Source organism: Amborella trichopoda, chromosome 3, assembly GCF_054954075.1.
Source record: "Amborella trichopoda isolate Santa Cruz 75 chromosome 3, AtrichopodaSantaCruz75HAP2 v2.0, whole genome shotgun sequence".
NCBI classification, from domain to species: Eukaryota; Viridiplantae; Streptophyta; class Magnoliopsida; order Amborellales; family Amborellaceae; genus Amborella; species Amborella trichopoda.
This window is the reverse complement of record NC_142338.1, coordinates 734168-758070: the sequence shown is the minus strand read 5'-3', so window position 1 is coordinate 758070 and position 23903 is coordinate 734168. Positions and strand designations below refer to the sequence as shown.

At 34.2% G+C, this 23903-nt stretch overlaps 2 protein-coding genes across 3 annotated transcripts; one reads left to right on the top strand and one right to left on the bottom strand.

Annotated features, from left to right (window-relative positions):
* Positions 1-1448: 1448 nt before the first annotated feature.
* On the bottom strand, positions 1449-9378 carry LOC18439643 (secondary thiamine-phosphate synthase enzyme). Of its 2 annotated transcripts, none has more exons than XM_088862691.1 (7): positions 9196-9378; positions 6535-6595; positions 6187-6281; positions 5969-6002; positions 5166-5220; positions 4270-4312; positions 1449-1897 (listed from the first exon to the last, which is right to left on the bottom strand). In XM_088862691.1, exons 1-7 carry the CDS (start codon positions 9373-9375, stop codon positions 1808-1810), a joined length of 558 nt encoding a protein of 185 aa, XP_088718817.1. In that variant the 5' UTR covers positions 9376-9378; the 3' UTR covers positions 1449-1807. The 2 variants fall into 2 exon arrangements, with proteins under 2 accessions (XP_088718817.1, XP_006849866.2); XM_006849803.4 differs by lacking the exon at positions 1449-1897 and adding an exon at positions 2071-2310.
* A 3906-nt stretch (positions 9379-13284) lies between these two features.
* On the top strand, positions 13285-19065 carry LOC148782663 (uncharacterized). The gene is made up of 3 exons (XM_088862489.1): positions 13285-13321; positions 18070-18127; positions 18272-19065. Exons 1-3 carry the CDS (start codon positions 13285-13287, stop codon positions 18507-18509), a joined length of 333 nt encoding a protein of 110 aa, XP_088718615.1. The 3' UTR covers positions 18510-19065.
* Positions 19066-23903: the final 4838 nt, after the last annotated feature.

The following is a 23903-nucleotide window of genomic DNA, read 5'->3' as shown; positions in this document are numbered from 1 at the left end:
ATGCGGTATCTGCTTGAATTATTGTACACATCTTTTATAATTTGAGGCATTTTCTTCACATTTCCCTCTTTATCAAAACTCTCTCTCTAGGACCCATTGTCCCCCACCCGAAATTCAATGCTTCTCTCTCAATCAAACTCACTTTCTCTCTCTCAATCAAACATACTTCAGTTTCGATTGATATTTTATCCCCAAAAAAGGAAAGACTAAAAAATTATAAGTTCATTTCGACAAAGAAGAACTTCTAATTTCCTGAGCACGTTTACCTTCCAGTTATCAAACACACGTTAAATAAATCCTCTCCAAATTCATTTTAAAGACTGAAAATCTAAGTTATGATTGGTATGAATCTAAAAAACAAAAATAAAAAGGTGTAAAATTTTAAAAATAAGATTTGTTTTACTGTTATTTTAACACCCTTAATTGTAAATTATGACTTTAGTTGGGCCATTATTCACTAACATAACATCCATCTACAAGATGGATGTTAAGTGTGCCGGAGGACACTATCGTAGAAGTGCATCTTTTGACACATGTTCTACTTTTCCAATTAGTATATATGCAACACTTCAGATAATATAACTCATAATATTCGCACTAGTAAAATATGCCTTTATGTTTACAAATCTAAGTTCTACCTATTTTATATTTTTTTAACTCTGAATCCAATAACATTGGGCCAAATACAAGCGTGATTAATAAATAATAAAGTATTTAGATTATTAAACAAGAAGTATTTATTTTGGGATTTTCTACTCTTATGGGCTCCTTAATAAAATCAACACCATGGTTTTTTCATGCCTGTTCTAGTCTCTGCTTACGCATTGCTCTTTTTTTTTTTTTTTTCTCCCCCTTCGTTGCTTCTTTATCTCACAAAAAAACATGGTTCAAGATGTGTCATTTCTTTTTGTCAACTAATTCAATAATCAAAGAAAAATTATCCCAATATAATCATAAGAGGAACTATTTGACATTCTACCTATATCATTTAGTTTAATTTCAAAACGTCTATAAAAAAGACAGAGTCATTGTGTAAAATGTTCAATAATTCATCTCATATCAGTATTTTGACAAATTTCCTTCTAATTATTTATTATTTTCTTCCCTTTTTTCCCTCAGTAAAAAAAATGTGATTTAAGATCAATAGTTTCAATGTCGGATGTTTTTCTTCATGTTGGACACAAATTATTGAACCCTATGTAATACAAAGACTATGAATTGAAACTCCGAATATCAAAATCGGTTTTTTCAGACACCACATATAAAGAGATTAACATGGAAAATTATGAAAAAGAACCATGGGAACACATGTCCAGCCTACATATGTTGAAGTGTTATAATCAAACTATTTGGTCATACAATTGCATTTTTCATTCAATTTTCTTTAAAGATTTGCGCCAAATTTTATGTAATAGCTTTGTTTTTATCACAAATGGTATGATACCGTATTTTTCTTTAATTTTTATAAGGTTTTCTATAAAGAAACAATTTACTTGTTGTACAAAAAGTCACAATCATTCTTATCTCTTAGATTTCAAAATGGATGGTTGTAAAGGTGTCATCGATTAGACACAAATGAAGAACTAATGACAACATCCAGCATGGCACGTTGCTAATCAAAGGTGTCAAAGGTGCAACTTCAACAACGTAACCTCACTTGTCAGGAGAACTCCACAATAGGGGAGTTCTAGCGATTGCAGTACAAAGGAACGCAACACCTTTTACCGCTAGTGTTTAAATTGCTGACAAGGGCTTGGAGTCACCTGGGTCACCCGGTTTAGAGAATCGTCCAAGTCGGAGGAGCCAATCAGTCAATTTTCTGAGAAAATGCCAACTGGTTGCCTAGGTTCAAGAGACACCCAACTTCAGGGCTACTCCCTCCAGAGTAGCTAAGGTCCTGATCCAGGTTGACTAGGGGTGAGTTTTCAATAATTTGGTTCTAGTGCATCCAAGAACCCAGACATAAAACCTCAATTCAAATAAGAAAGAGTGATCTCAGCTCGGCAACTAGGAAATATGCAGATCTATGAGAATTTCAACGCAAATCAGAACTATGAAGATCTAAGAGAATTTCAGGCTAATCACGACAAAAATAGCTCTTTTTAAGCGTCACAGTGGATCTCTATGTGCATTCTGTGAGAGCTTGTAAAGTTCTGATTTATAAGTAACTTCACACTAATTACAACATATCTAAATTACAGAACTCGCTTCGGCACAAATTATTACATAGCAGGTCATTTACACTCCATTAAGTGTGACAACAATTCTGCGAGGTGTTGCTTCATCTCTATGTTCACAGAGCCATATTCCCTGCATATAATTCAAAACAAATACATAATAAGTTAGCGCATAAACCATGCTCCTGGGGGAACACAAAATCATTTACTCAGGGCACAAGACCAACTCAGGACAAAGGATTTCCTAGGTCTAACTTTCACTAGAAAATAAACAGATTTAGAATCTCAAGATGAGTCCATATATTTTAAAACAATGACTTTAAGTACCTGAAGGCCTAGTTTTGACCATATAAAAAATGGACGGTCTATGTGAAATGAATTCAAGAGAACTCAAATGTGGCTCTAATAAGTGACAAGTTGAGAAAACATAAACTTAAGTGGGTTGAGCATGTGCAGCACAAACTCAGTACAACACCTGTTAGGAGGTGAGACTTGATCCTTTTAGGTCTACCTTTTGCCTTTTTGAGCCTTGCACTTGAACCATTGAAGGTCTGGCCCTTGATAGAGTAAAATGACATACCACGATTCCTATAGAGAACCTCAAATAGTTGAGAAAAAGCTCTGATGATGATAATGGGTGGATATCCAAATTCTTTATCTTTTATGCTATTCCCTAGATCGAGTAGGTTACATCCTCAAAAAATTGGGGGTCCTAAAAATGCTCCTAGCTAGACTATGCCCAAGAGATCACATGTACATTTTGTTCCCGAGAGACTATGATTTGTTTTCCAGTAATAAGATCAGAGATGTTTTGGTCCTCAATAGATCATGCAAACATCATTTGATTATTTATATAACTTCAGGAAAATTGGTGCAAGTGCATTAAGAGACATTGATGCGTGCTGCATCTCTTTCACAAGACCTAATATGGTCTTGCATTTTTGCAATGTTGGGTAATTGATTAAAAAATAAGACAATTAGCTGAAATCAATCTAATGACAACATTCACTGGGACTGATTGATACTACCAATTGACATTTATCTTCTTGATTAAGCTTATCCTCAATCAAGGAATCAATGATCATTGCCACCATCAACCATCCATTGGAGAGGCCAAGATTTGATTGCTTGCATGTAATGGAAGCAACTAAAAATGGCACGTTGGAGTTCATTCATGTTGGGCTATTTGCTATGCTGACGTATCGCCTATTGAAACAAGTGAACACATAGGGAAATTAAAAAGATGCAAAGAGCACAAGGGTGGGTTTTGAGCCCAAGCTATTATGTCCCAAGCTTGTATAGACTACCACTGTCCCAACTATATCTATCTCAACTATATCTAACAGTAATAATATTAACATTGCATGTAATGGAAGCAACCAAAAATGGCACGTTGGAGTTCATTCATGTTGGGCCATTTGCTATGCTGAAGTATCGCCTATTGAATTGTGTCAACACTTTTAGGCATAGAGAAATTAAAAAGATGCAAAGAGCACAAGGGCGGGTTTTGAGCCCAAGATGTTATGTCCCAAGGTTTTATAGACTACCACTGTCTCAACCATATCTGTCTCAACTATATCTAACTGTAATAATATTAACTATTACTATACATTAAAAGTTTGTCATTTGTGTGTAAAATAATAATCGTATGGATGTATTACTGTATTGGCTTTCTAAGCCAAAGTGAAGTACCAGACACTTTAAGACGCATTGGGTTTGAACACCAGCAGCCGTGTCCAAGTAACATAGGTTATTTGTTGTGTAAGATCAAGATGTAGCAAATAGGTCCATAAACATTTTATCCCATTTACCTCCCAAGAAAAAACAAATTTATCCCATTCCTTGAGATGAAAACGTCGCACTTGAATGCAGAGGGCATATATTGATGCAGAGGGCATATATTGACCCTCTGCATTCAAGTGTGACTTATTCTCATCTCAAGGGGTGTGAACTCCAACTATAGAAGTTACCACACACGAATGCAGATACAACAGTGGTCATATTTTTTTGACAGCTACATAAAGCTTTGTTAGATACATCTAGAATTAAAATCTTAACCGAGATTTGACAAAATAACAGAATTCATAGATACCTGCCAGGTACCCATATTGAGACGGCCATCAGTAATGGGGATCCTGTAAATAATAAACACGGAAATCATCTGAATGAATTGTACTTCTAGTATCAAAATAATGAGAAACCATAGGATATTTCAGTAATAGTTAGAAATTGACTGATTAAGTTTATAGGTCAATGGAGACACCTAAGCCATGAAAATAGTATCTCGTGTGTGTGAAGATGTATATGCGTGTCTCTGCGAGAGAGAGAGAGAGAGAGAGAGAGAGAGAGAGAGAGAGAGAGATGTATAAAGTTGGTGCATTCACTGTTATTGCCTCTGTGAACCTACTAGCTAAATAATCCCAACTAGTTGCATAAGGAAGATATTGTATGATTGCTCGATTTTCTGAAATTTTTTCCATCCCTCTATGTAAATAACCTAATATGAGTTCACAGTAAATAAATGATTCCAATCTGGAAAAATAATTGAGAGCTTGTACTTCAGTCGTATCAACTATCATTTCAACGATCAACTTCTCCCATAATGACATCTATACAGCCTAGTATCGTCATGATATCAGCCAATTTCAGTCTTTTAACTAGCTGAGGAAATTTATAAGACCAGGTGGACGAATTTTCCATCTCCAGGGAAAAACATTATTCGCCTCCCATTCTGCCCGCCGCAATGGCTTTTTCTCCCATCCCATCCTCCATAAGGTGGTAGTGGGGTCTCAGTTCCCCTTCCCCCACTAAGTTATTGAAAACCTTCCCTTCCTCCACAGTTGAAATACAAGGGCACATTTCTAGGTTGTTGTAGAAATTTTGAAGGCATTTGTCATAGTTTTGTAACATTTCAGAAAGAATGACAATAGAATAGCAGGAAGGGTATAGCTTCACTCTTTTGCATAAGATTAGCAAAGGAATTCGTACGTGAGACTGCAGCCAAACATTGAAGATTTAACATGTGCGGGCATGTCATCAGGACCTGCATGCATCAAGGTCATTGGGTGAATAAATTTTTTTAGAAGTTTACATTCCACCAAAGACAATTGAAAAAGAAAGAATTAGGCAAAGAGAGAATTATACAAGAGTAGACAGTTGAACTGAGCATCCACATCTAAAATGAGAAACAGAAGCACCATATTTGCATGTAGAGATGCACGGAAGTAACAAATGGTCCACAAAAAGAACATGATTTGCTCTGCTTTTCTAGTCTTAATCAAGCTTTTGTTTGAGAGGTTTCCAGGAACATTCTATAAATTTACTTGAAAAAGAGAAGAAGTTAAAAAACAAAAACAAGGAAGACGAAGTTAAAAGACAAAAACAAGGAAAGCAAATTTTTTTCTGAATGACAAACAAGAAAAGCTAATAAAGGAATTGCTTGCTGGTAGGTGCAGTTTTGTGTACATCCAAGACCAAAATCATCATATTCTTTCATATATTATAGGCCACATAGCCAAACATCCTGTCTAGAAGTCCAATGGCCATATATGTAGGACAGTGGTCATTGAACTGTAAAAGTGATTTGAACATTAACTATACAAAGCACAAGTTTCTTCATCAAATCAAGACAAATAACATGTCACATAAAGAACTCTCTCTTCATTGTTATTGGAGGCGGGGGTAAGCATTTCCTTTATTGTAAAACAAATCAAAGAAAAGTGTAAAGATTACTATAATACATGACTAAAGAGAAGAAAGAAGATGCATCCAATCTAAAGAAGTTGGCTTACCTTCCATGGTATGGCTCCAAGGTGCAGACCTACCCTGAAAAGACATTAAAAACCTTCAAAACATAGACTTTACTCCCCTTTTTTCTAATCTCTCTCTCTCTCTCTCTCTCTCTCTATATATATATATATATATATATATATATATATATATATATATATACTTGACCAAAATCCATAAATGCAGTTGCTAGAATTTATTGAAAGGATGCAAAACTGACCTCAGGAACGACGCGGTTAAGAAAGGTTTCCATATCATGCCTAACATCTGAGTCGTAATTTTCATTTATGGTCAAAGAAGCACTCGTATGCTGCACTGGAAATGGAAATTTGCAACCATTAAGCAACAAAATTCCACTGAAACGAAAACTTTCTTTAGTCATACAACAAAGTTCCACTGAAACCTTGGAATTTACGATCATCAAACCAAGAAAAGATAAATGGACTGTATAAATAATGATGACTGGAAGGAGAAAAGAAAAAAAATAAAAATAAAAATCGAAGAGTTCCATGGTGAATGCCCAAAGGCAAGACATATTTGTTCGTTAGCAGAGTGAAAGGAGGCTTACAGAAGAAATGTGCAAGGCCACACCTGAAACCTGATAAGTCCTGCTCAATATCTTTCACAATCTGTGCCAGATTGCCATAGCATATACGAAAACACAGTATATCAGTTTTTCTGAATTACCGAACAAACAAAAAAAGGGAATGAGAAAATAAGAAAGCTTCAAGGCCTAATGGGTACTCATTTTATCAGTGATATTATTTGAATTTGAGTTTCAAGAGCTTGTATCTGCAAGATACATAGAGAGAGAGCCAAAGTAGGAAAACATAGCAATAAGATTACGAGAGATTAAATTGTATGTGTGTGGGAGAGAGAGAGAGAGAGAGAGAGAGAGAGAGAGAGAGAGAGAGAGAATCATTGCATGATTAAAAAAAGGAAAGACGGAAAATAGAAAATAACAAAGATTGAGCTCCTAATGGGAACTCATTTTATCAGTGATCTTATTTGAATTTAAGGTTCGAGAGATTGTTTCTGCAAGATACATGGAGAGAGGATCCAAAGTAGTGTACATATAATCCCTTTGCTACCAACTAGAATGCGTAGCCGACAAAACTGGGTTACAGAACAAAAACTCATCTATAGCACCTGGATTAGGAAGCCAAATGTTGACATAACAATCAATTCAAAAAAATAAAAGGAAGAATAAAAAGATGTTGAACAAGTAGAGCATCTAAAAGTATCAAACATATGTAATTGCAATAAACAAATATAAAGTAAATGAAGGAATACAAAATCTAGAGCACAAGCAATTTTCACAATTTAAAAACTGGCAAGCAAAGCTACAGCAAGACCAATCCCTCCATTCGTGACGATTTCAGGTCAATTACTATATATGACTCATGACTGGTGTTACCACGTAAAACTCTGCTAACTGTCAATTCCAAGTAAATGGAACTATGATAAGCCCCTTTGCCATTTTATTCGACATACTAGTTAACAACTTCAATCCCCTCTTTCACACAAGTCTCCCACAAGCTTATATGCAATAGTCCTACCGGGATAGAAGTGCTTGAATGCCATCTCATCTACAAGAAGATCCACCTCCTCAAACTCCATAGCTTGGCACAAACCATGAAAAAGAGTTTGACAACTCACAACACCAGGGAAGCAGCCACTTCTGGGCATGTTTCAACAAACACAACTGCCTCTTTTGCACTTCCCAATCCACAAAATCCGCCCAATCATTATGTTATACATGAAAACATCAGACTTGCAGTGACTCATCTATGAATCTAATCGAAAACTGCAAAAGCTGATTCAAAATCCCTTTCTTTGCTAACGCCGCAAATTAATGCATCATGAGTCACTGTACCAGACTCACATCCATTTGATTTCATCTCTTTTATGAACTGAAAAATCTCTCGCATCGGACCTGCCTTATAGAGTTTTCAATCCAATTCAATTCCATTATCCTAACAAAGAACATTCACCAATGAAGAATAAAGAAGTGAATTAAGCTGCACATTAAAACATGAAACCACATCTTCCTTATGTTGAAAAGCTTTATTCAATATGTGAAATCAAGCATAGATTAAATACCAGAGTTCGAAACATCATTGGAACAGGCCGAATTCCATTGGAGACCATCTCTTAAAACATTTGACAAGCATGGTCCAGAAAACTACTCAAGTAAAAGGCCTTAAACAAAATATTGTAAGTTCACAAATCCGTAGAAGCATATTGATCAAGCTCATAATAGATTCAAGCAAAGGTTTCCACGTCTCTGCAATTGGGGAGCACATTTAGGAGTGTGTTTAATGCTCAAAATTTTGCGCAGACATTTGGGGCTTTCAGTTCTTAACATAGAAATTTGATCACAGGGCAGAAGAGTTGTTCTTTAGGTGTGAATTGGGTCTCCTTCTGCAACTCTTGATAGTTGATTCTGATGATTCAAACATCTTTTCTCTACCATGCCTCAGAATAATGAGATCGTAAGAGAGCGAAGAGTAGCAAAAGGATGAAAATGTTATGGCTTTGAAAGAGTTGCAGGGCCAGTTTAGGGTCCTTTTCAAGGTGGATTATGGCTGCAAGTCAAAAAGAATGATCTTTTTTGTGACCGATTCCATTTTGTGGAGAAACTAAGCCAAATTATAAGGTTTTGGGGATGGAGGGGTGGAGGAGCAATCAAATTCTAGAGTTTTGGGGGATCTATGTGCAACAGTGAAGTAGGGAGGGCAGAAAATGGAATTAGAATTCGACAAGTAGAGCAAACTACAGCTCAAAAGCCCGAGTGCACTTCCAATTATGGTCACCGCACAAACTGGAATTATACGCATTGGGCATTGGAGACTGAACTGATGCGGCGGTTAGAAATGCTTTTAGGCCCAATTGAAGTTTAGCTTTGAGTTTTAGAAGTCCATAGTCCAAAATTATGAACAGCGAGAGAGAGAATAGGAAAAAAGTAACGACGATGCCAAGAGGATCCACAGATGCAACCCTAGCAATAAGATCAAGAGACGGTGAATTATTGTGAGAGAGATAGAGAGGGGAAAGATTTAATTCAGATAGATAGAAGACGAAAAAGAAGAGACGGATGCAGAGAGGACCCAAAGGCAAAAGCCTAGCAATATATCAAAAGGAAAAAGAGAAGAAAACGAAGAGAAATCAGGAACCATCGATGTCATAAGCAAAGGGAGAAAGGAACTCTAGGTGTGAGAATAGATACCTTGGAGGTCACGAGGTGGCACCCTCTTTTCTGGCGAGGAAGAACGACTGTCTTCTGAGCCCATTTGGTCGCCATTGTTTGAGGAGGCTTTTGAAGCTCCACCCCACTGCGACTGCCCTGTGCCCTAATCCTAACAGGCGGAAACGACGGTTTAGAAGGGCAGAAGACGGAACTGAACATCTCAGAGAGACGCTGAGACTGACCTCCTTTTATCATCGGGGAGAAGTTAGAGAGAGAAAGGAGGGATTTAGTGTTGAGAAGGGAAAAGATCAGGACGATGAGAGAGAAAAACAGCACGAGGCGAGAGTTTACTCTGCATTTACACGTGCGGGACATTCGGATAAAAGAGGATATCTTAGGGCAATAAGAGTTCAGTGCACGTGTGAGTCCTTAGGGCCACCTAGAGAGCTAGAGCATAGTTTTATTTATGGAGAGAGGCTACGAATAAACTTTGTAGTGTGAGAGTGGAGTTTTGAGGATAACATTTTGCACGAGAGACGGACCACCTAAGCCAGCCCGTAGGGTTTCGGCTTTCCGTCAACAGGCTGGACGCTCCTGAGCTAGTAGCCCTAGTCCCCGTAGGGCCGCCCGGCCGGCCCCGATGGGCGAACCTAGCTCATATAGGACCGTTAGATCAGGTCCAAGACCTAGCCCTAGTCCAAGGTTGGGGCTAGGTAGGGCCTAATACACTCAAAACTAACGTAAAAGAAAATGAGGCATCGAGTTAGCCTTCTTGTCGCTCAAACCGTGCTTCATATAACATTTTGTAGCTTAGGCCCTAGTTTTTCAGGAACGGGGAGATTGGGCCCCCAGGTCATTACAACTTGCACCCTAGAGGCTTGTTTGGATACCTAGATGGGACTCTCCGGGATAACTTTATCACATGTTGGACTCTTATCCCTTGTTTGGGTAACACACTCATGTGTGTTTAACTGATTCTCCAAGAGCGGCTAATCCATGTTTTTGGGCCAAAAACATGGAAGAATGCTATTCCACCAAAATAGGTGAAATAGAGCTATCTACAATTTTTTGGATTGGCCATCCCTGTTGGATCCAAAAATTTATAATTCATTTAAGTTAATTTGAAACATTGAGGTCCGTTAATAAAAAAAAACATCTTACTTAAATATTATATATAATATAATAAATATTTATATTATTTATAATAAAATATATATTAATCACATAAATATATAAATATGTAATATAATGTATTCTATATTTATTTTATTAATGTATATTTCTCCACCCCCTAAAGAGAAAGTACTTTTGATATATAATAAAATATTTTTATAATAAAATATATAATATAATATATGATATTTTTATGTCTACAAATAATATATATATATATATATATATATATATATATATATATATATATATATATATATATATATATATATATATATATATATATATGAAGATACTACAAAACGCCTATAAGCGAAAATGAACAGTGACTTCGCCTACCCACATCACCGTCCAAAGTTCATCGTACGGTCAAATTTTTTTTCTACAAAACGGAATGATCTAAAATTTGGAGCGTGTGTTCATAAAAAATAGTCGAATCTATGAAAAATATTAAAAAAAAATTTACATAAAATAAATTGACCAAAATACCTCCTAAGCGTTTCAAAGGTATTTTGGTCAAATATTTTTTTGTGAATTATTTTTTTATATATTTTTATTAGGTGCACCTCACTAAGATATACACATGCTCCAAATTTTAGATCATTTTGATTTGTAGAAAAAAAAAATGAAAAATGAAACACGACCAAACAATCGTGACCGTCCGATGAATTTTGGATGGTGATAAGGGTCGACGAAATCACTGTTCATTTTCGCCTATAGGCGTTGGGAAGACTTTTCCATATATATATAACATATAGTATATAAATATCATATAATATGTATTATATATATAATATATTATATAATACAATTACATTAATCAAATAAATATAAATACATGATACATATAATAAAATATAATATAATACAAATTATATTATATATATAATTTATGGGTGCGGTTTGTATAGAGCCTAGGCTCTAAACAATCAAATTAGAGCCTACCTTCAAATAGTGTTGAGAATGTGGTTTCAATATTAGAAATCTTTATCATAGACTTAAAATATACTTTATATTTATTTATAAAGTTTAAAGCTTAAAAAATAGAGAAATTATCGCTAATATACCCATATTTTTAGGAAATTAGAAAAAAAAAAACCCAACTTCCCAAAACCTCACCCATTCTTTTTTTCCCCATTTTCGTGAAATTTTGGACAAAACTACCCTTTTACGGTAATCTTTGTACCGTAAAAAGCATTTGAAGAATTATATTTTTACGTATCAATAATGGGTGAGAATAAAGTGAAAATCGTTTTACACTTTGGTAGATTTTTCAAAAGGAAACCTAATGGAAGTATTTTTTATGATGGTGGCGATGTAAAGGTTATATTTTTTAAGGGGATCCCATTATTTGAATAAGTCAAAGATCACTTGTCAAAAATATCAAATTATGCCTCAAGTACCATGACTATTAGGTATATTGACCCAGGGTTATCAAGTAATATGATACGTATTGATGATAATGACGACATTGCCAGTATAATAGAAGAGGCTTCTCCCATTGCTATGTACGTATCAAACAGACCTATTGAGTCTAACTATAGTGAATATTAACCACCAACAATGCTTGATATTGGTCCATCTGACTGCACTGAATATCGACCACCAACACATCATGAACACTTTTGTCGTATTGGCAGTTTTTTCGGTCTACGTTAGTAATTGCAACTCTGTATTAGAGCTGCTCTCCTCCCGTTTTGTAACACGATGACGCAATTGTCATCTGCGCTCCTCTGGTTGAATTGGTGTGGGATGGGTTGTGTATTACTTGGCCCCTCATCTATGCCATATTGACACGTTGTCATCCATCTCTTCATCTAGCTCCAATTCTTCAGATACTTATTCTCCTGCAACGTACATATCAATTTCATCTCTAAGCTCATCTCCCCAGTTGTCATATTTCTTCCCCTTTCTCTTCCTCCTCTCCCATTATAAGGGGTCTGCTGGTATCCCTTGGTGACGTCCAAATTGCCGGAGCACATGATCTAGCATATACCCCTCACAGATGTATCGACATATAAGATATGTACGACACAAAGCAATCTCACGGACACGAAGCCCATAATATATATTCTCTACACTTTCCTCTCCTATGTTAGGATAATTGTCGTATGGGGTCCATATGACCTATGACATAAATAAACAAATTTAATTATAAACATCACAAATTATAACATCACAAATTTATCTATACTAACATCACCTAAAATTAAATAAATTATAAATAAACAAAACAAATTATAACTATACTATACTAACATCATTTATCCGCATATTATCAAGCTCCCGTCGCCCCATCAGACCGAAGTTGTGAGTGTTATCCCATTCTCTAAGAAGGACCCACCTGAAGGATCTAGGTTACCCTGCCTTTATTTCTTTTGGAATTGGGCACAACAATTTGAAATGCTCGTACACCCAATACTGAAATATAGGTATAAAAAAATGAGAATCAGAATAGGAAATATCTATCGAACTTTATAAAAAGTATCAAAACACTAATGTACTACAATTACCAGCAAAATAATGGCTGGTGTACTTAAGTGTTGATGATCATCATGAACAACCTTTGACAAGGCTCGAAACAAAAATGATAAAGTAGCTGCACTCCATGCATATTGACCAGCTACGTTGATATCCTCAAAAAATTGTAAGTAGATTATAGGAACTGTACCATCTGTGAAATCTGCAAATATTGTGCACCTGACTAGATAAAAGAGGTAGGCACCAGTGTATCGTAGAAGAGTAGTGCGATTATAGTTCTGTGGTATCTGCCTAAACCTGTTCCTCAACCATGTTAGTCGGATAAAAGAATGACTATGACCAGATGGCAACTGTCCTATCATGCGAACTATATGTTCCTCGTAGTTCTCCACTCTCCTCACGATTACAACTACACCAGTCGCCTTTAACCGAAGAACTTTCCATCTATCTTCAAGTGTAGGCATCATCTCTACGATGTCTACATTGAAGTGCCCCGTGTTCGTCTCTACGTGTAACCTCTCGATGATTGTAGATAATGTGCCGCAGTTATGCCGATTCATCGATACTATATTCAGAGGATACAATCCTGATCTCCTGACCAAATCAATTTGGTCGTTGTTTGTATACAGCCATGCATCATTCGCATTAGGCTTCTCATTAATCCTAAGGATATTTTTCCGATGCTGAAATAGAATTTGTCATTTTAGATACTTAAAAAAAAAAAAAAAAGATTAACTAACATGATAGACAAAGAATACAATTTTAAATATTTCTACTTACATCTCCTTCCCATATCTTCTGTGATATATGTTCTCTTTATCTAGTGAGCAATGAAGGAATCTCAAGACCTCAAGGGAAGGGTGCATCTTTTGTTATGATCACTGTTCAAAAAACTATCATACATCAAAAACCTTTGTAAATGAAAAAGAAAAAAACTATTCATTAATAAATATTTTCATAGTAAATGACACAATAGTATGATATTTAAATGTTCTAGCAAGTATTCCTTAAGTCCCTGATGATTTTGGTACCAATATTTAAAACTACTATAATTGAAACTTACCAATATTTAAAACTACTATAACTGAAACTTACACTCCATTCCAAACATGCATAAGTTATTTTACTTAAAACATGTCTAACTTGGTGTACATTGATATCACAAGCAAAATGAAACAAATCACTAAAAAATGACCAGCAAGATGCATTAGCGGTTAATATCTACAACTTACATATTTCATATACTAAGCAATATGGACAAAGTTCAATGACAACATAATGACATAATGGCATGTGTTGCTAATTCTACTTAAAAAAGCATGCCTAACTTGGTGTACATTTATGTCAATTCTATTTAAAAAATGCCTAACTTGGTGTCATTGACATATGCTAGCTTAGGTTGCACAAAATGCAGGGAAGGATTAGCCAATAAGGGAATGAACTCATTTTTCATCCAACGCCTATGATACCATCACACAAGCTTGAACAATATTTAGTTTCAAAACAAATATCAGAAGTCAGCCATCACACAAGAACAATATTTAGATTCAAAACAAATATCAGAAGTCAGCCATCACACAAGCTTGAACAATATTTAGTTTCAAATCAAATGTTACACTTTTCTTGATAATAAAGCCCTTTCTTGATAATAAAGCCCAAGTTTGTGTTGAGAGCTGATTCTCCAAATATAATTAATATTAGAATCGCTACTACATTGAGATATAGACATTGATGTTTTTCACTCCTTACAAATATCAGTTGACAAAGATTTCGGAACATTTCGAGAAAGATTAATGTGATCGATTTTTATTGTCTTATTGTCATCAACATATGCTAACTTAGGTTGCACAAAATGCAAGGATGGATTATCAAATAAGGTAATGAACTCATTTTTCATCCAAAATACAGGATATCATCACACAAGCTTGAACAATATTTACTTTCAAATCAAATATGAGAAGATGCTATCACACAAGCTTGAACAAGCTGGAACAATATTTAGTTTCAAAATTTTTGTTTTTGGATCGAACTCAGGTTTTTTGAGCAGCAACCTTTTGGGTGGATATCAACCCATAATATTTCATTTTTTGAACAAATTGAAACATGAATCTGATAACTACTTCGATTATCTATCAAACCCACCAAATTCCTTCAAGAAACGTTAGGGGGTGAAGAAATTACTGAAAGAATGGCAGAAATTATCAAAAACCTAAATACTACACCATTTTAATCCAAGAAATTAATCACAGATATTGGAAATCACAGATTTGTTGAATTGAAAAGAGAAAACAACGATGTTGGAATTCTACATGCTCTAAAATTAACATTGTACAATTGGGGTTTATAAATCCAACAATAACTATTTCTTACCTGAAATTATGAGGGAGAGATTGATGAAGATGGAGAACACCGCAACAACCTTCTAAAGGCAGAATGAAGACCGTAATCTTGGGTTGTTTTGGATGAAGATCGTAATCTTGGGTTCTTTTGGGTTAGGGTTTATACGGCTGAAAAAGGGCAGTATTACGGTACTACGAGTACCGTAATACATTTTAAAAGTTACTATAAGGTGTATTACAGTACCCATAGTATCGTAAAAAGCTTTTGAAGAATTACGGTACCAATAGTACTGTAATATATTGCGAGAACAATACGATACGCATAGTACTGTAAATTAAAATTACGGTGTTTTTAATACCGTAATTCTTATTACGGTATAAAGACTACTGTAAAGGGTAGTTTTGTCCAAAATTTTATGAAAATGGGAGAAAACGGTGTGGGTGAGGTTTTGGGAAGTTGGGGTTTTTCTTTCAATTTCCTAAAAATATAGGTATATTAGCGATAATTTCTCTAAAAAATAGTGTAGATCTATGAAAACTTGAAAATCTTAAAAATTGATGGTCCAAAAATGCATTACAAAATACACTATTTCTAAAACTTGAAATCTATTTTTTTCATGTGCATACATCTTGATGTCGAGATGATCAATTTGAAGATATTTGGGCATCAAAACAACCTCTTATAGTGAAATTTTTGTGGTAGGCTCAAATTTGATTGTTTAGAACCTCGGTTCTAAATAAATTTTTCCCATAATTTATACTATTATACATTTGTAATATATATTTATGTATTATATTGTTACATACATTCTATAATATTATATATGTATGTATTTATATGATATGCATAATATATTTCTGTATTATACTATAATATTGTATATTTCCTCTAATGTTATATAATATATACTATAACAAAATATAAAATAATATATTATTTATATAAAATGTTATTTATATTAATTATTATTGCAATATAATTTATATAATAAGTATACAATGGTAATCTATAAAGTATTACAAAATATTATAATAATCCATGGATTCACATATTCCAGGCAATTGAAACAGTGGATATGCATATTCCATGTTTCTTATCAGGTGCTATCCAAACAGTAAACACCCCTATCTTAGGGATAGACCAATTCTAGGATAACCCAATTCCAGGAAAAGCCTATTTTTAAGACATACTTCTTCAGGTACCCAAACGGCCCTAGGTGAAAAGGGAGAAAAGAGAGAGAAGGGTCAATTGTTTGCTATCTTACATAGGCACAAATACACTTATTCATTTGCGACACAAATGCTTACAAACATTAACCCCATAAAAATGTATCCAGACATGTTATACATGTATAATATGAAATAGTATAGAATGAGACCATTTACCTTTAGTAAAAAGTGATCACAATTAATTTTGATCAATAGATGTAAAATGGGGTGGCTGCATTTGTTTCATTGACCAAACACAAACTTCAAAATAAATTTTATCGAACTTTTGTGATACACTAAAGCTATCAAATTCATATATGATGGTTATAAGTAATTGTGACCACCTTGTACGAAAAGAAAATAGTCTCATTATATACAATTCCATATAATTAACATCTATGTCATCTATGTTCTCCTACCATTCATATGTCATAACAATGGTGAAGCACTGAAAACCTAAGTTAAATAATAAACCATGAATTCCTAAGTTTTAAATCGTTAAGAAGTTTTTATAGTTCAATCCAATGTTGCATCATAAAAATATGCAAAACTTCCCAAAATTACAAGTTTTGGCACTTCAGCTTACAAACGGATCTCTAAATCAGAAAAGAAAAAAAAAAAAAAAAACAAACTTGATGTCCCAAATCATTAATATTTTGGAATATTGGAAAAGCTTTTTTGGTTCCTCAGATGATATTAGCATAAACTTCCTTAATAAAAAAAGAAAAAGAAACAAGAAGTGAATAACGGACTTTTCCAACATGATATATTAATATGCTCTCCATGAGCACGATTTAGTAGTATAGACAACCTCTCAATAAAAATCACCTTTGTACAATAGTAGGTCCATAAAAGGACACAGTTTCTATAGGTCCTAGGGACTCATATGCAGAAATGAGTTCCCTCTTTTAAAATCTATTTCTGAATATATAATCTCTAACATGGATATCGAGAATATGTAAAAAGATTAATAATAAAAAATTAAAATTTAAAATGATAATTTTATGAAAAAAATATCTAAGTTACCATTAATTTTAACTTTTTTTGGAGGGACCACCCACTTGGATCCATCTTTAAGTTAGGAGTTATTCACATACGGACTCGAAATCAATAGGAAAATGCCAAAACCTCTATTTTTTCACAAATATTATGTAGAATGTCCGTTGACTCGTGTACCTTTTTTTCCCTCAAATCGTCCCTCGTTCGATGTTACCAACATCGCATCAATATAAAATTCTTTTCTAAATTTTTTTTTCATGAGGTTGTGGCTAATCCAACGGGACAATAAAGTTAAAGGTGTCTTGCTTGTGAAAGGAAAATATATATTGTCAATCAAGTTAATATAGAAGGTTCTTATTGTAATTGATGTATATGGAAAAGGTAGATACAATATCTTGTATTTTTTGGTAAATCAAGATATAGTATAGGAAGCTGTGTTTTATTTATATATTTTCTATCTATTTAACACAAGTATGTACATTCATATCAATTAATGGACACTGAGTTACTCAATTATTCTTTGATCTTATCCTATCCGATTGAACCAAGAAATCACCATCTGAAAGCAATCTGAATATGCGACCGCCTCTTTTTTTATTTTTTGAATCCATCTTCTCTCAGTGATTTTTGGTAGTTTTTTTTTTTCTCTTGCTAGCATCCCAACCTTTTTTTTAATTTTTCTGGCCATCTGTAATATCTCTATGGGTTAAAGGGGACACAAAGGTGCTGAGATCTAACTTGTATAAGGATGTGGAAGAAGGAAAGCTTATGTATTTGAAAGGATAGGGGTGCAGTTCCACAATATTTGGTTGGGGATAATGCTTATCCTTTGCTCCATGGTTAATGATTCCTTACACATAACCTGTGCCTTCTTCTTGCGAAGAAGATTTCAATGCCATCCATGAGGAGGCCAGCTCTGCGAACTTCTGGCTAACCCCATTGATGAAGAGTTCAATATGGGGATCGCTCTGTGCAATTCTTCACAATGTGCTTCTTATGAGGGAAGACTACACTTCCCTTCCGGATGATTACTCATTGCATGACCAGAACGCGCACTATTTTAGGGATGGCATTGAGGAGTGTTTTATTGAGAGAAAAGCATCAGTTGTTCGCACTTCTCTTGGCGAACCTTTTGTTATCACTTTCTGTTAAATCGGTGACACCCAGGTGTGGTGACGGACCACGTTTATAGATAAGGCGGACCATTTTCTTTTGTTAGTTAACAGAAAAAAAAAAAAAATTTGTTGGTTTTTTTAGTATGTCTTCATGCTATCTGTTTCTATTTGCATGATCAAGTTTGTTGTCTTGTTATTCAATCATGTCTGTTCTGGTATGCGAGCAGCTGAATTTGTCTCGGATCCACAACGAGTTTTGTTGGCTCTTCTAGTTCTATTATGTTCTCTGAGCTGTCTCGACTACTTTGTCTAGAATTTTTATATGATTTGATCAAGCCTACTCTTATATGGCCATAAGTTCCTGAAGCCATCTATTTTTGAGGCTTGTTGATCTCCTGCTACTTTCAGTGCTTGTTGATCAGGCAATCTGAACATGGCAACAACTGCATCTACTGGTCATGCTATATGGCAACTACTGCATCTACTAGGCATGCTATATACTTGAAGATCCAATTGCTCATTTCCGCAATTAGTAGTCAAACTCCAGCTTAGCATCTTGAGTTTGAGGGAAAGTGTGAAAGGAAAGCATAATATTGTATTTTTTTTATAAGTAAAGGAAGTTGTGATTTATTTATATATTTTCTTATATGTATTTGTCTATTTAAGACAAGCTATCTATATGATTTCTATTGAATTTCTACAATAACTTCTATGAATACTCTCAACTAGGGTTTGAAAACTCGCCAAGTCGAGCCGGACTCGAAGGGTTCGACTCGAGAATCATCTACTATCGAGCCGGTTCTACAAAAAAATCGGGAATCGTCCATGTCCAGAGAGAACCCGGCGATTCTCAATAGTGAATCGCGAGTCTCACCGAAAAAACCTGGGCATTCTAGTAATTTTTGGGTTTACAAGGGTTTACACGTGGCCGCCCCTACGACATATCTACACATGGTAACTCACCTTACATGTTTGCCCCCACGCTTTTCTACACGCGCAATGAAATATGATATTGCTTTGAATTTATAGAGAACAAAGTAACGCTTATCTTTCGATGTGGGATAATTCCCACAAAAAATCATTAAAGCAAAACAATTGAATATATATTATTATAGAAGCTAGTAAAATCACATTAGGCGACGTGGCCGTGTTGGTTGAGAACTTCAATTTTTCGGTGGACGTCTAGAATTCGAACACACGCGTCCTCGTTTGTTTTTGTTGTCAAAAAAATCGTTTATTTTTGTTGTCAAAAAAATAAACAAAGGCAAAAAATACTGTTGTAAAAAAATAGAAAAAATAAAGAATAAAAGGTTTTTCAAGATAAAGATAAAAAAGATAGTACAATATTTTTTTATTTTTCTTGTAAAAAAAATACAAGGTAATATAACAAATATTTATTGCAAAAAAATAAAACAAAAGGCATAAAAAAATAAAATGTACTTTGGCAGCATCATTTTTTTTATTTTTCTTATAAAAAAAAATAAAAAGTAACACAACAAGCAAAAAAAAATGTAGTACAACATCTTCTTCTTTTGTCAAAAAAGAAGAATAAAATAATTAACAAGTATCATATTTGTCTTGTAAAAATAAAATAAAAGATAATACAATAAGTATTTCTTGTCAAAAAAATAAAAGGTGTTTCTTAATACAATCTAGGAATAAATGGTCTAATTATATTTTTTATTTTTATAACATGATGGTCTTTAACATAAATTTAGTAATATTAATTTAAAGATAGGATTCATACAATGAGGCCATTTGAAATCTCTATCTTTCTACTAACAATTTCTTCCACTAATTTATTTTAGAAACCTAAAAAATTAAAGCAAGTTGGTACACATTTTAATAATTTCTACATTGATAATCAAATCTTTTATTTTATTTATTAATTTTTGTATTATTTTGGATTTGTTATTATTTATATAATAAAATAATTATAAACTATTGTTGGTATATAATATTATAATTAGTTAGATTGTAAAAGTTTTGGTTTTTTTTAGCGGATTAGGGTTTTACGCCAATTCGAGATTTTAGTAGCCAATTTTTCATGAATTTAATCAACTCTTTATTGTAGTTCATATATGATTATATACTTAATCCATGATAATTCTATGATTTTTTTTTGTGTGATGTAAATTTAATGGTCAATATAAGTTCATATAGGGAAAGAACATCTCAATATTCATAAATTGATGAAAACAATGAAAGTTAATAATGTAGTACTCCCATTTCTTATTGAATTCCTAAAAAATAATGAATTTTAATAAGTTTTTTAGATTTTTTTAAGGCTTAATCCAACGATTTGGCCCGATTCCCGATCCGGATCGATTTTTGGGATTCCCAATCCGGGTCACCGATCCATTTTTTAAACCACTGCTCTCAACCATCTGACCATGCACGTCTACCGCGAGACCAATACGATAGCATATACCCTTGCCAAGAAGGGGATATCTCTCTCTCTGTTGCTACTACGTTCTAGGCTGCCAGATTTCATTTCATTATCTTTAATTCATGATTTGGCTCAATTGCCCTATCATAAGGTCGTAACCTTATGATTTGCATCTTCTCTATTTTTATTTAATGAAAAATGGGTAGGGAACCTTCTCCCCCCCGTTGATTTTCCCAACAAAAAAAAAAACAAAACCATTTGACCATTATTGAACGATTGAGAGCATGTATCCTTCTTTGAAGTTAAGAAATTGCTTTTTTTTTTTCCCGTACATATTAGTTTTGGACTTTTGGCTAAAATTCTTACAGTTTGTGCACCTCACTTGGGCGCACTAGAAAAAACTTAAAAAATCATTTCAATAAAACGAAATAATCAAAATACAAATGCAAATGCAGGGGTATTTTTACTGTTATATTTTAAAAGTTTTTTACACCGTATTCAGATCCACGAGGGTGAGAATGGTACCCGTCCAAAATTTTAGCCCGAATCGATGTGAAAAAATAATAATAATGATAAAATTCGGACATTGACACACCTTCTGAGCTGCACACAACTGATAATAGTCACTGAAAAGTCACTATTTTTCTCGTTACACGCTTTTTTTGTACTCTACTTTTACTAAAATCAAAGGGTGCCATTTGTATAGCGCTTCGGCTCTAAACAATCAAATTAGAGCCTATCTTTAAATAGTATCGAGAAATGTGGTTTTAATATTGAAAATATTTGTGATGGCCTTAAAATATTTTTTCATATTTATTTATGAAGTTTAAAGCTTCAAAAACAACGTAGATCGACAGTCCTATGAAAATTTGAAAATCTTAAAAATTGACGGTTCAAAAATGTGTTACAAAATACACAATTTCTAAAACTTGAAATCCATGTTTTTTTTTCTAATGTCCATGCATCCAAATGTCGAGATGGTCAATTTGAGGATATTTGGGCATCAAAACAACCTCTTCTAGTGAAATTTTTTGGGTAGGCTCAAATTTGATTGTTTAAAGCCTCAGCTCTATATAAACTTTTCCCAAACTGAAATTCACCATTGTACAAGTCTCCTAGTCATAAAAGTCATTTACTCACCGGCTCTTTTCGCCCTAATTCCTCATATAAAAACAAATCGATATATTCGTTTCATATTTTAGAAGTTGCTCGATCACTCTCTACCACACCTTCACAGTGTGGCTCCTAAGTTCGATCTTTGGGTAGTTTGTGCAATTGTGTATATCTCTTCTTTTTATTTCTTATAAATAGGTACACTAGCCCCATTTTTCCATTCATCTGATACTGTTTTTTGTTTTTTAAATTAGTTAAAAACATATTATGGGTATTTATTAAGTCATTTTTTAGTGTTTAGGTGTATGGATATGATATAATTGTGAAAACACAAGACACCATCACAGTTGGGTTAACATAACATCACTAGAAGGTCAATAGGGACTCTACCTCAAAAGTTAATTTGCGTGGCAGCTTGTAAGGTAATCCAAAAGGCATAAAAGAATTTAAGGTTTAGGGTTTAGAGTTTAAGATATTTACAAAAATTTAGAGAGGAGACACATACTTTCTTTTTGGGGCCTCTTCGGGTGTGCTCAAACAATGCCTCTGGCAGAGGCAAGAGATCTTTACCATAAGTACTTATATTCTATCAATTACTAATCGACAATCTGTTAATTGATGGGAACTTGATTAATGTAAGTAGCAAGGGGAGAGAGTCAGATACGCAGATGCTCTGGCCAAAAAGGTTGCATCCCTCCCTCCTCTGTTCAGCTCCATATTATAGTTCCCGGTTCTTTCTTGTTTGATGTTACTGCAAATCTGTTCCTCTCTCCTCTGTTCAGCTCCATATTATAGTTCCTGGTTCTTTCTTGTTTGATGTTACTGCAAATCTGTTGTACTTTTTGTATGATCCTATGGTATTGTATTTTGTGAATGATGAAATGAATGCAACAAGTTAACAATAAAAAAAAATATTGAGTTTGGGTTCTTAAAGACTGTTACATGAAATTATGGCCTATGTTGAAATTTTCTCTCCTTGAGAAATTTTTTTTCTCGGTTTTTATTTTGACTTTTGAAATTGTTTGCTAGGTCCAAGATAATGTGTGTTCAATTAGACTTGGTCATATCCCCCTGTTAGGGCTTTTTAAGAATTTCTTAGTCGTGAGCCAATGTTGTAATTAGCTGATGAAGTATGAAAGTATTCACAATATTTTATTCTCAAGAACAAATGGTGGACCGCCTTAATTGTTAAAAAAACAATGGTGGAGATGAATATTGTTAGGATTTAGATCGTGTGCTTATCCAGTTAGAAACAAAATAAGAGAGAACACAATACGAGAAATAAAGCATGAAATATATACCACAAAAACACAAAGATTTACGTGGTTCACCCTAAGAGCGCTACATCCATACATATGACAAATTGAAATCCACTATACCAAAAGTTACATCATAGATTATGGGATACAGAGTTGCCTCTCTAACCCTCGACAAAGTACAATCGATCAAACCAGGACACGAAAAAACTGTAAACTAAAATACCAATGAAAGTTATATTATAGATTTTGAGACACAGAGTTAACCCTCGACAAAACTCAATTGAACAAACCCTTTTAAACCCATTCTTCCGATCGGCACCACCCACTGATCTCTCATACCCGCTCTCCTGATCGGCACCACCCATCGATCTCTTATCTCTACTCCACAACTTTCTACAAGTACACCGCTATCCAGGAAGAGATCTTTCACAACAACTAAGACTTTCTCTTACTAAAAGGATAACTACCAAAAAATCTTCATGGGAATTGAACCAGTTTCCCAATGTAGCACATTTCCCACCCAAAATCTTCAGAGGAGCCGCTTCTCTACAAGAAACCAACGTTTCAAACATCTCAATCTACATAAAGGCACATCCATGGTGTTTCTCTCTGTATGAAGCTCTCTTCTCTCTAAGGAGAAGCTCTCTTTCCTCTAAGGAGAGTTTTCTTC